General features: G+C 46.4%; 1 protein-coding gene across 1 annotated transcript in view; it reads left to right on the forward strand.

Annotated features, from left to right (window-relative positions):
- Positions 1-12677, forward strand: part of LOC129695357 (trans-2,3-enoyl-CoA reductase-like) — a 124764-nt gene that overhangs the window by 46751 nt on the left and 65336 nt on the right. The window contains exon 3 of the mRNA XM_055632232.1: positions 2446-2490. Within this exon, the coding sequence (XP_055488207.1) occupies positions 2446-2490 (45 nt within the window). The remainder of the gene's footprint in view (positions 1-2445; positions 2491-12677) is intronic.

Below are 12677 nucleotides of genomic sequence, written 5' to 3' on the forward strand. Positions count from 1 at the left end.
ATTGCAGACTTACAGTTCAGTTGATTCACAGCTTAGAATCACAGTCGTGGACTCTCCCATGCAATCTTACAGAGTGACTGACTCGCGTGCAGGCATCTGGGGTTTTATAGTCCTGCCCCCCCCAAAAAAGGGGCGTTACCTTCATTATAGTGATTGACAGGCAAGAGGACTAATCAGCTGATCTCAATATTTTTTAAACACTCATAACTTTTTTATTTTTCATCGATCAGAAAAATCTTCAGGGCTGCCTCAGCGGAGGAGGACTGTGAGTAAGATGGCAAAAAATCATAGCAATATATGGTGGCGTTTTTCTAAAATTAATATACAGTGCAGACAGGAAGAGGCCAAGATGAGAATTTTAGTTATATAGAGATGCAGGAGTAAAGGGAACAATCAGAATGGGTTTTGGAAACCAGGCTTTCATGTCCCAAGGAATGGTACAGTAGAGGTCAGATTTTTTTTTGGTGTATAAAGATTTGATAAGATCGCATTTACAATGGAGTGTGCGGATCTGGGAATTACACTTTCAGGCGGATGTCTCGCCCTTTGAAGAAAATTACTGCAGATAGAGTCATAGAGTGATACAGTGTGGAAACAGACCCTTCAGCCCAACTTGCCCGCACCGGCCAACATGCCCCAGCTCCACAAGTCCCACCTACCCGCATTTGGTCCATATTCCTCCAAACATGTCCTATCTATGTACCTGTCCAAATGTTTCTGAAATGTTGCTATAGTTCCTGCCTCAACTATCTCCTCTGGCAGCATGATCCATACACCCACCACCCAATGTGTGAAAAGGTTACCTTCAGATTCCTATTTAATCTGTGTAAGAAAGAACTGCAGATGCTGGTTTAAATCGAAGGTAGACATAAAATGCTGGAGTAACTCAGCGGGACAGGCAATGTCTCTGGAGAGAAGGAATGGGTGACGTTTCGGGTCGAAATCCTTTTCAGTCGAGACTCTTCTTCACCCATGCTTTCTCACCAGAGATGCTGCCTGTCCTGCTGAGTTATTCCAGCATTTTGTGTCTACTTCCTATTTAACCTTTTCCCCTTCACCTTAAACTTATGTACGTGATCCCACAGAGGTGGAAGCCGGTTCTCTGGATACTTTCAAGAGAGAGTTAGATAGGGGGCTCTTAAAGATAGCGGAGTCAGGGATATGGGGAGAAGGCAGGAAAGGGGGACTGATTGTGAATGATCAACCATGATCAAGTCAAGTCAAGTCAAGTTTATTTGTCACATACACATACGAGATGTGCAGTGAAATGAAAGTGGCAATGCTCGCGGAACAACAAAACAACCAAACAAATTATATACACAATCATAACACACATATTATTTTACATAATAAATAATAGAAGGAAAAACGTTCTGTACAGTTAGTCCCTGGTGAGAAAGGCGTTTACAGTCCGAATTGCCTCTGGGATCACATAGATTGGCAGTGCTGGCTCGAAGGGCCAAATGGCCTACTGCTGCACCTATTGTCTATTGTCCCCCTACTCTGAGCAAGAGACTGTGCGTCTACCCGATCTATTCCATCTCATAATTTTATACCCTTCTATGAGATCCCCATCCTCCTGCACTCCAAGGAATAGATTTCCAGTCTACTCCAGCCTTCCTATAGCTCTCAGACCTTCGAGTTCTGGCAACATCCTCGTAAACTTTCTCTGTCCCCTTTCCAGCTTGACAACATCTTTCCTATAACATGGTGCCCAGATCATGATACTGAAACCCAAAAGTTTAAAATATACAAGGAGAGAAGGCCTATCTTCCTCAGTTATGGACTGACAGTCTGCCAACAAAGACCATTGAATGGTGATTATCTGGGCCCCCTGCAGTGCCTCAGTGTGGGTAGGAACTGGGGCGGCAGTGTTCAGAATAATGGCAGCAATCACTCATAAATTCCTCTGTTATGCACCCTTTGCTTGTGTGTGTTACAGAATTGTAACACAGATATTACAATTATGGATGGCACGGTGGAGCAACAGTAGAGTTGCTGCCTTACATCGCCAGAGACCCGGGTTTGATCCTGCCTGCGGGTGCTGTCTGCTATGAAGTTTGTACTTTCTCCCTGTGAGCACCTGGGTTTTCCCTGGCTGCTCTGGTTTTCTCCCTCATTCCAAAGATGTACAGTTTTGTAGGTTAATTTGGCTTTGGTCAAAACTGTAAATTGTCCCCAGTGTGTAGGATAGTGCTTGTGTACAGTGATTGTTGGTTGGCGCAGACTCGGTGGGCCGAAGGGCCTGTTTGCATGCTGTATCTTTAAACTAAACATAAACCAATCAAACAATTTCTAGTCAGTAATATTTTAAAAAGAATGAATTGAAATGTAATTAATATTTTGCTCAAAATATTGATGACACTTGACTTTGGCAGGTTTGAAGATAGTGCTTCTAACTCCGCATGCAAATATTAATTGTTACTTTATTCATCTTTTCTACAGGTCCCCAGTGGTACCCTTCACGGGTCGGCTTGCAACTTGAATCCAGTAAGTTCTAACAAGTGGTTTGGGATTTAGTTTTGTTTTGTTTGATTTAGTTTAGAGAAATAGAGTGGAAACAGACCCTTCGGCCCAATGAGTCAGCACTGACTGGGCGATCCCGACACATTAACGCTATCCTACACACACTAGGGACGATTTTACTTTTATAACTAAGCCAATTAACCTCCAAACCTGTACGTCCTTGGAGTGTGGGTGGAAACCGGAGTTCTCGGAGAAAACCCACGCGGTCACGGGGCAAACGTACAAACAAGCACCCGTAGACGGGATCGAACCCGGATCGCCAGTGCTGCAAGCACTCGATGGCAGAAATTCTACCGCTGCAACACCGTGCCACCCCCACGAGTTCTCAGGATACTTTCAAGAGAGAGTAGATAGGGCTCTTAAAGATAGCGGAGTCAGGGGATATGGGGGGAAGGTAGGAACGGGGTACTGATTGTGGATGATCAGCCATGATCACATTGAATGGCAGTGCTTGCTCAAAGGGCCGAATGGCCTACTCCTGTACCAACTGTCTAATGTCTATTGTCTACTTTATGGAAATTTCAAGAAGAAACTTGAATGAAGACGTTTCTGACAAAGAAAAATAGAAACAAAAAGCCAAAATGATTACTTACATTTTAAGGGTGGATCTCATTATCAGCCACATGTCTCAAGCTACGAAAGTCTTAGGTTTAGGTTTGTTATTGTCACATGTACTGAGGTACAGTGAAAAGTTTTGTTTTACGATATGATAGAACTTTATTTATCCCAGGAGAGAAATTGATCTGTCTACTAATAAAACACAAGATACATGAAACATTAAATCAAAGTGATGAGTGGAAAGGATTAGGGATGTGCAAAGATTTGGGGGTGAGGGGAGGTGGGGGGTGGGGAGGTATGCACTTTCAAGCTTCTGTACCTTCTGCCGGATGTGAGCAGGGACGGGATGACTTTGATTATCCTAGCTGCTTTTCCACGGCAGCATGCTTCCTGAAGTCAATAACTAGGACTGGAAAGAACACATGTGATTAATTATTGGGGGATTTGTTTTGTAACTAGTAAAAATAAATCCAATTGAGTCATCAGGAGAGGAAATAAATACAGAGTTTACTACTTTTTTGTAGTAAATTCAGTTATCAATTGATAAATTTTACTCTGAAAACATTTGGCGGGGATGGGCGAGAGGTAAATGGAAAGGTGGAATAAATATATTGAACTCTATCTTCCCTGCTTGTATATAGAGAGATGCAGCAAGGAAACAGGCCCATCAGCCCACTGTGCCCCTGCCGACCATCAACCATTCAATGACATTAATCCTGTATTAATATTATTTTTATTCTACCCACATTGTGGATGTGGAGAGGATGTTTCCACTAGTGGGAGAGTCCAGGACTAGAGGTCATAGCCTCAAAATTTTCTTCTAGGAAGATGAGAAGGAATTTATTTAGTCAGTGGTGGTGAATCTGTGGAATTCTTTGCCACAGAAGGCTGTGGACACCAGTCAGTGGATATTTTTAAGGCCAAGAAAGATAGATTTTTGATTCGTACAGGTGTCAGTGGTTATGGGGAGGAGGCAGGAGAATGGGGTTAGGAGGGAGATATGGATCAGCCATGATTGAATGGCGGAGTAGACTTGATGGGCCGAATGACCTAATTCTACTCCTATCACTTCTGACCTTATGACCTTCTATTAACCTCCACCCCAGATTCTATCACACACCTGCACACGAGGGATAATTTACAGCAGAACATTTACAACCTAGGTTAGAACAATTAACCCACCAACTGCACATCTCTGGGAAGTGAGCAGAAACTGGAGCACCGGTGGAGAACCCATGCAGTCACTGGGAGAACTTGCAAACTCCGCTCAGATGGTGCCAGAGGTTGGGATCAAATCTAGTTGCTGGAACTGCAAGGCAGAAGCCTCACTAGCAATGCCACTGTGGTATCTAACATTGCCCCCGTCTTTGAGAATAATGGTGACCTTTAAGAAACGTGGACACAATTGCTGAAACAAAGCTGTAGAGCACAGCACCTGTAGCACCCTGTGTGACCGGGGTGTTATTCAGTTGGCCAAGTTGCCAACCAGATTGAAGAAATCCTACAGTCAGAAATCCAGGAAGTAAAGAAAAAAATGTTTGTAGATTCATGGAGTCATACAGCATGGAAACAGGCCCATCGGTTCAACTTGCCCACGCCAGCCAAGATGCCCCATCTACACTAGTCCCGAATGCCCGCATTTGGACCATATCCCTCTGAGCCTTTACTACCATGTACATGTCTAAATGTTTTTTAAATGTTGTCATTGTTCCTACATTTGCCTTTGGTAAAATTGTAAATTGTCCCCAGTGTGTAGGATACAGTTAGTACTCGGATTGTTAGCTGGTCGGCATAAACTCAGTGGGCCGACGGGCCAATTTCTGCACTATATGTCTAAAGACCTCAGAGGAATGAATTTCAAAGACAATATAATGTGCAGTTGCTACTATATTGTGTGTTCTTTGCAACTTTTGCGATATGAATTATTGGACAACAGCTTTGCAAATTATATGCTCAGGTTATTGAAATCCATCTCCCCCCTCTCCCCCCTCTCCCCCCTCCTCTCTCCCCCCCCTAGGAGAACTCTCTCCCCCCCTCCTCCACCTCTCCTCTCCCTCCCCTCCCCCCCCCCCCTCTCCTCCTCTCTCCCCCCCTCTCCCCCTCCTCCCCCCCCTCCTCTCTCCCCCCTCCTCTCTCTCCCCTCCTCTCTCCCCCCCTCCTCTCTCCCCCCCCCTCCTCTCTCCCCCCCTCTCTCTCCCCCCCTCCTTCCTCCTCCCCCCTCCCTTTCCCTGCCTCTCTCCCTCCCCCCCCCTCTCTCCCCCCCTCCTCCATCTCTGTCCCCAGTCCCCCCTCCTCCCCCCCCACATTTGCTCACTATCTCCTCTTCCCCCCTCTCCTCCCCCCCTCTCCTCCCCCCCCATCCCCTTCTTCTCTCCCCCCCTCTCCTCTCCCCCCCTCTCCTCTCCCCCCCCCTCTCTCTCTCTCCCCTCTTTTTCCTCCCATACATCCTCTGCCCCCACCGTCCCTCCCCTAAATCCCCCTCCCCTCCCCACACACCCCTACCCATTTCCCTCCACCCCTCCCTCCACCTCCCTGCTCCCCACCTCCCCTCATCTCACCCCCCTCTCAGCACACCCTCTCTCTGCCCCTTCCCTCTCTCCCCCTCTCCCCCTCCCCTCCTCCCCTCCATCCCCTCCCCCACCCTTCCTCCTTCCCCTAAACACCCTCCACTCCACAACCCCTACCCTCTTCCTTCCACCCTCCCCCCCCTGCTCCCCATCTCTATCCCTCACCCCCCTCTCAGCACCCCCTCTTTCTTCCACTCACTCTCACCCTCTCTCTCTCCTCCCTCTCCTCCCCCACCTTTCCCTCCTCACCCACCCACCCTCTTACCCTCCTCTCCACTCCCCTATCCCTCTTGCCCCTCTCTCTGTGTCTCTGTGTGTCTCTGCCCCTTCTCTCTCTGCCCTCACTCTCTACCCCCGCTCGCCCCCCCCCCCCCCCCCCCCCCCCCCCCCCCCCCCACCGTCCCTCTCTAGATGTGACTGCAAGTTGGGGGCTATGCGTCAGTAGATCAGGTGGTTATGGGGTAAAAGGAGCATATTAATATTATATCAATATTATACGCTGCATGCCGCCTCCCCCCACCCACAACCGCACGATGGGGGAACAGACCCAACGGGTCTGCACTTGGTCTAGTATATATTGTAAATAGCTGGGGTCCCAGCACTGAGCCTTGCGGTACCCCACTAGTCACTGCCTGCCATTCTGAAAAGGACCCGTTTACTCCTACTCTTTGCTTCCTGTCTGCCAGCAAGTTCTCTACCCACATCAGTACTGAACCCCCAATACCATGTGCTTTAAGTTTGCATACTAATCTCTTATGTGGGACCTTGTCGAAAGCCTTCTGAAAGTCCAGATATAACATATCCACTGGTTCTCCCTTATCCACTCTACTAGTTACATCCTCGGAAAATTCTATAAGATTCGTCAGACATGATTTACCTTTCATAAATCGATGCTGACTTTGTCCAATGAATTCACCATTTTCCAAATATGCTGCTATCCCATCTTTAATAATGACTCCAGAATTTTCCCCACCACCGATGTTAGACTAACTGGTCTGTAATTCCCCGTTCACACTGCCACCTAGCTTTGTGTCATCTGCAAATTTGCTAAAACAGACCTATATCACAATATATTTATACATAATATTTGAAAACAAAACAAAAAATCAATAGATTCAATAATTCAATAATCTGTTAATTGTGTGCTTATTCTGTTAACACACTAATATTTTTTCTGCAAAATGCTGAAGTTCTTCTCCATTCTAACGGTTCATCTAATATGAGGCATGGAATAATTTTTTATACTGATGCTCAGCAACCCACCAACAATGACCTATTGTGTGGCCCACAATTCCTTGATCATCGTTGCTTTTTGCATGTCTTCCATTTATTTATCCTAATTACCGTCTATATCTCTCGTTCCACACACCCCTGAAGCTCAGTTTGAAGAAGGATCTCGACCTGAAACATTACCTATTCCTTTTCTACAGAGATGTTGTCTGACCCGCTGAGTTGCTGCAGCCTTTTGTGTCTGTCTTCAATTTAAACCGGCATATGCAGTTCCCCCCTATACCAATTCTGCTACTTCTACATAGAGTGATACAGTGTGGAAACAGCCCCTTTGGCCTAACTTGCCCACACTGGCCAACCTGTCTCAGCTACACTAGTCCCACCAGCCCACTTTTGGTTCATATCCCTCCACACCCGCCCTATCCATGTACCTATCTAACTGTTTCTTAAATGTTAGGATAGTCCCAGCCTCAACTACTACCTCTGGCTACTTGTTCCATACACCCACCACCCTTTGTGTGAAAAGGTTACCCCTCAGATTCCTATTAAATGTTTTCCCCTTCACCTTAAATCCATGTCCTCTGGTCCTCGATTCACCTACTCTGTGAGCACCTACCCAATCTATTCCTCTCACTTTCATGTTCCACGTAGTGACCATTCAGTTCACCTTGTATATGGAGCCTTTTGGAAGTCTAGATGAAATAAATTAATCCTTATCTGTTTTCCCTGCTTGCTCTTCAAAGAATTCAATGAGGTTGGGTAGAGAAAGACTTGCCCACTCAAATTCCCATTGACTGTTCCCTATTATAATTTAGCCTTTCAGCTTTATTTGTGTGTGTTTATGTTTAGTAGGGTTCCATTTCTCCTCCAACCACCCAAGCTTTCTGTGTAAATTGGAGGAACATCAACTCATATTTTGCTTGGGCTGCCTGCAACCCAGTGGTATGAATATTGATTTCCCTATCTTCAAGTAGCCTTTGCATTCCCTCTCTCTCCGTCCCTCCCTCATCCTAGTCGTCCAACTAGTCCCACTGTTGTCTTGCTGAGTTTCACTCTATGTATCTACTCGTTATCACCTTTTCCACAACCTACAATGGACCTTTGAGTAGACAAAAATGCTGGAGAAACTCAGCGGGTGAGGGCAGCATCTTTAAACCCGAAGCGTCACCTATTCCTTCGCTCCATAGATGCTGCCTCACCCACTGCTTCGATTTTTCCAGCACCAGCAGTTCTTTCTTAAACACACAGACCATTGTGAGCTCTGTTACCTTTACTTAATCATCATTGCTGGCTATGATTAGCTCTTTTCAAACCGCACATTAATTCTTTGTACTTTTTCATACCTCCAGTTTTCCTTTCCCCTGGCTCTCATTCTGAAGAAGGGTCACCACCTGAGACGTCACAAATTATTTTTCTCCAGAGATGCTGTCTGACCCGCTGAGTTCCTCCAGCTTTTTGTGTTCACCCAAGGTTTCTCTCTAGTTTACTCAATGTGTTATATAGAAACATAGAAACATAGAAATTAGGTGCAGGAGTAGGCCATTCGGCCCTTCGAGCCTGCACCGCCAGTCAATATGATCATGGCTGATCATCCAACTCAGTATCCCGTACCTGCCTTCTCTCCATACCCCCTGATCCCCTTAGCCACAAGGGCCACATCTAACTCCCTCTTAAATATAGCCAATGAACTGGCCTCAACTACCCTCTGTGGCAGAGAGTTCCAGAGATTCACCACTCTCTGTGTGAAAAAAGTTCTTCTCATTTCGGTTTTAAAGGATTTCCCCCTTATCCTTAAGCTGTGACCCCTTGTCCTGGACTTCCCTAACATCGGGAACAATCTTCCTGCATCTAGCCTGTCCAACCCTTTAAGAATTTTGTAAGTTTCTATAAGATCCCCTCTCAATCTCCCAAATTCTAGAGAGTATAAACCAAGTCTATCCAGTCTTTCTTCATAAGACAGTCCTGACATCCCAGGAATCAGTCTGGTGAACCGTCTCTGCACTCCCTCAATATTTCCATTTAAAAATCCAGGTTTAATCAATGTTGACTACCAGACGTTAAACACTGCTCAATTATTAAATATGTGTCACAATAATTTTATTATCTCCTTCCCAGTTGCTTAGAAATGTAAGGATGTATACTGTCCAAGCTGACAATTTTATTCTCCTTCATTTGAACAGCTGTTTAGCCATCTTCTCCTTATATTTTAATTAGTTGTCCAGAGTTGGTGGAAGAGGGGCAAGGCCTCTATTCCAGAGGGAAGCCACACGTATATTGGAGGAACAGTTGCTCACATGTTGCTTTGGTAGCTTACAAATGAATGTTGAATTCACTAATTTTAAGTAAATTCTACAAAAACGCTCCCTTGCACCGCACGGCACGGTGGCGCAGCGGTAGAGTTGCTGCCTCCAGCGCCAAAGACCCGGGTTCGATCTTGACTGCGGGTGCTGCCTGTATGGAGTTTGTACGTTCTCCTTGTGACTTGGATGGGTTTTCTCTGGGAACTCCACTTTCCTCCCACACTCCAAAGACTTACAGTTTTGTAGGTTAATTGGCTTGGTACAAGTGTAAATTATCCCTGGTGTGTGTTAAAAAGTGCTGGGATTGCTGGTCGACGCAGACTCGGTGGACTGAAGGGCCTGTTTCAGTGCTGTATTTCTAAACTCTAAACTAAACTATGCACTCTAGTTGGTTCCACAGTTCGCAACATTTTATCTCTCTTGAGATCACCCCTTCCCCAGCCAGCCATTTAGCTATTATGGAAGCACCCCACCTGAGGTCACCTTTTGCCAGCCATGATTAGTTCTGCCCTCCATTTCCCCCTCCTCCCTCCCCTCCCCCCCCCCCCCCCTCCCCCCCCCTCCCCCATCTACTTTCAGTGTGAAGAAGGGTCCCGACCCGAAACGTCATCTATCCATTTTCTCCAGAGATGCTGCCTGACCCGTCTAACTCCATCACTTTGTAACTATTTTACCAAAACAAGTATTGGTCAGTCCAGTATTCTGAAATGCAAGACTGCAGATGCTGGAATCATGAGCAAAAATCAAAATGCTGGAGAAACCTAGCAGATCGGGCAGCAAAATGCAAAGTCTACTGTGGATTGTGTGCTTTTCTAATGCTCACATCCAGTACTCTGTTCGGCCATCTTTCTCCAGAACAGATTGATACAGGTAGGTAGGTCGGCCATTTCACAGTCACTCGTAGTTTAGATCGGGCACGATTGGCAGAATAGACTTTCAGAGGGAAATCAACAAGGATTTGGATCAATGAATGTATGAAGCAGGTAGTGAAGAGCACAAATAAATATTAATTTCACAGAATACAAGTGAAACACAGAAAAACTATCAACTATCAATAAAGTAACAATAGAAAATAACAGGTCTAACGCCATTCTCTACCTCTCTCTACCTCTCTCTACCTCTCCCTCTCTCTCCCTCTCTCTCCCTCTCTCTCTTTGTCTCTCATTCTACCTTCTCTCTACCTCCACCCCTCTATCCCTCTACCTCTATCTGTATCACTCTCTCTCTCCTTGGTACCATGATGGCATGAGTTATGTGTCCTATCAGACTCAGAGCTAGTCTTGGATGTCTGAAATAAAGGGTGCTCTTTTATAACAGAGGCGAGGAGGAACTTCTTTAGTCAGAGGGTAGTTAATCTGTGAAACTCGTTGCCACAGAGGGCTGTGGAGGCCAAGTCAGTGGATATTTTTAAGGCAGAAATAGACAAATTCTTGATTAGAACGGGTGTCCAGGGTTATGGGGAGAAGGCAGGAAAATGGGATTAGGAGGCAGAGATCAGCCATGATTGAATGGCGGATTAGGCTCGATGGGCCGAATGGCCTAATTCTCCTCCCATAATTTGTGAACTTGTGAACCCTTACATTACAAACTCCTTAATCCTCTTTCAGACCTGATGCTTTAATCCCTGACCTTTGATCTGCCTATCAAACACCCCCTTTGCCTGCATCAACTGTCCTGTCTCATCTTTCTTCCAGCTTTCTTCTCCTCCCCCTTGCTCTCCCCCTACAATCAGTTTGAAGAACTCAACGCCGACCATTGATCACCCGTTCACACCAGTTGTGTCTTACCCCACCTTTGCATCCACTCACCTCATATGGGGGGTAATTTACAGAGGCCAATTAACCTTACCAACCTGCACATCTTTAGAATGTGGGAGGCAACCGAAGCACGCCGAGGAAACACACGTGGCCACAAAGAGAATGTGCAAACTCCTTACAGGAGCAAACCTAAGTCCATGGATGTAAGGCAGCAGCTCCACCAGCTGTGTCACTCTGCTTGGCATATCCAGATACAGTGTGAAAACAAGCCCTTCGGCCCGATGAGTCCACACCGACCAATGACCACTATTCTATCCTGCACACTAGGGACAGTTTACAGAAGCCGATTATAGCTGCACCTCTTTGTACTGGGGGCGGAAACTGAGACACCCAGAGAAAACCCATGTGGCCACAGGGAGAACGTGCAAACTCCACACAAACAGCATTTGGAGCAAACCGATGTCTCTGACTGTAAGACAGCAGCTCTACCATCTGCTGATGTATTGAGATTTTTTTTTTAATATGAAATAGTGATTGGATTTTCAAATGTTGGCCATAAAATATAGCACATTAATGATTTTCATCTGCCATATCTCACTGAATTATTGCCATGCAACCTGTATTACCATGAATGGAAGCACATGAGATAAATTCACGTGGGTCCCACTGTTACTGTGCTTGCTAATTTAGAATTTGGCTTCTGGCCAGTGCTAGACCATTCTTGAATCTACAATACAGGAAACACTTAAAAGATCACAGCAACAAAAGATAACTTTAAATCTAAGAACATATTGAGGCGAGAGCGAGAGAGAGCTTAATGATTAACAGTGAGATTCCTTTAAAGAGAGTGCCTAATGACAGCTATACTGGCACAAAGCTTTACAGGTAGAATTCAAAATATAATTCTTTTAGACAGCTGTGAGAATTGTATCTGAGCTTGCCGATAGAAGCTGTGAATATATAAGTGCAGTGATTAGTAGAAGCATTTAACGTGTAATTTTACTTCGGAGTCACGTGAGTGATTCCGTGAAGACCCCAGCTCCAGTGCGCATGCGGCATTATCGCACAGCGTGCAGAACGCGGCAGCCAGCGGGAGTCGGGCTAGCTCCCGCATCCAGGGACGAGAGGTAAGTACTTACCTTAATCGGGCCTTGTGATTTTAGCTCCAAGGGGAGCAAAGTGAGGCATGGTGAGCGGGCCCCGTTTCGACTCCAGCGTGGGGCCGACAGTGACGGGGAAAAGGTGCCACCCGGACCGCTAACGCTGCGGACCGCTGCTAGGAGCTGCGCCAATGCCGGTCCGCTGAACAGCTGTTCCGTACAGCCGCGGACCGGCGGGAAATTTTAAAAAAACCGACCGGCAGCCCTGCAGACTCCTGACCAGGAGAATCACCGCCCGGGAACCGCCACAACGCCGCCTGGAAAACGGCAGGCAGCCTCTACATACAGGTAAGGGGAAATCTTACCAATTTACAGGTTCTACAGGAGCCATCTTCCTCCAAGCTGGAACAGGTTGGAGAAGGCAAAATAAGTATGTCTGTCTCCCCAAGCCAGAGGAGGTCATGAAGTTCACCTCCAGGAGAAGGACTGCCTGCCCAACTCCACACGAGGGTCCTTATCTGGGAGGCAGCCACCGGTAGCGGTGGAGCTATTTCAATGCTCCCGCTCACTCGACACCGAGCCGCTCCCTGTGCCGCCGGTGTAAAGGGGCACTGGCTGAATGCCAAGGGAGCTGACTCC

This window comes from Leucoraja erinacea, chromosome 3, assembly GCF_028641065.1.
Source record: "Leucoraja erinacea ecotype New England chromosome 3, Leri_hhj_1, whole genome shotgun sequence".
Classification (NCBI taxonomy): Eukaryota; Metazoa; Chordata; class Chondrichthyes; order Rajiformes; family Rajidae; genus Leucoraja; species Leucoraja erinaceus.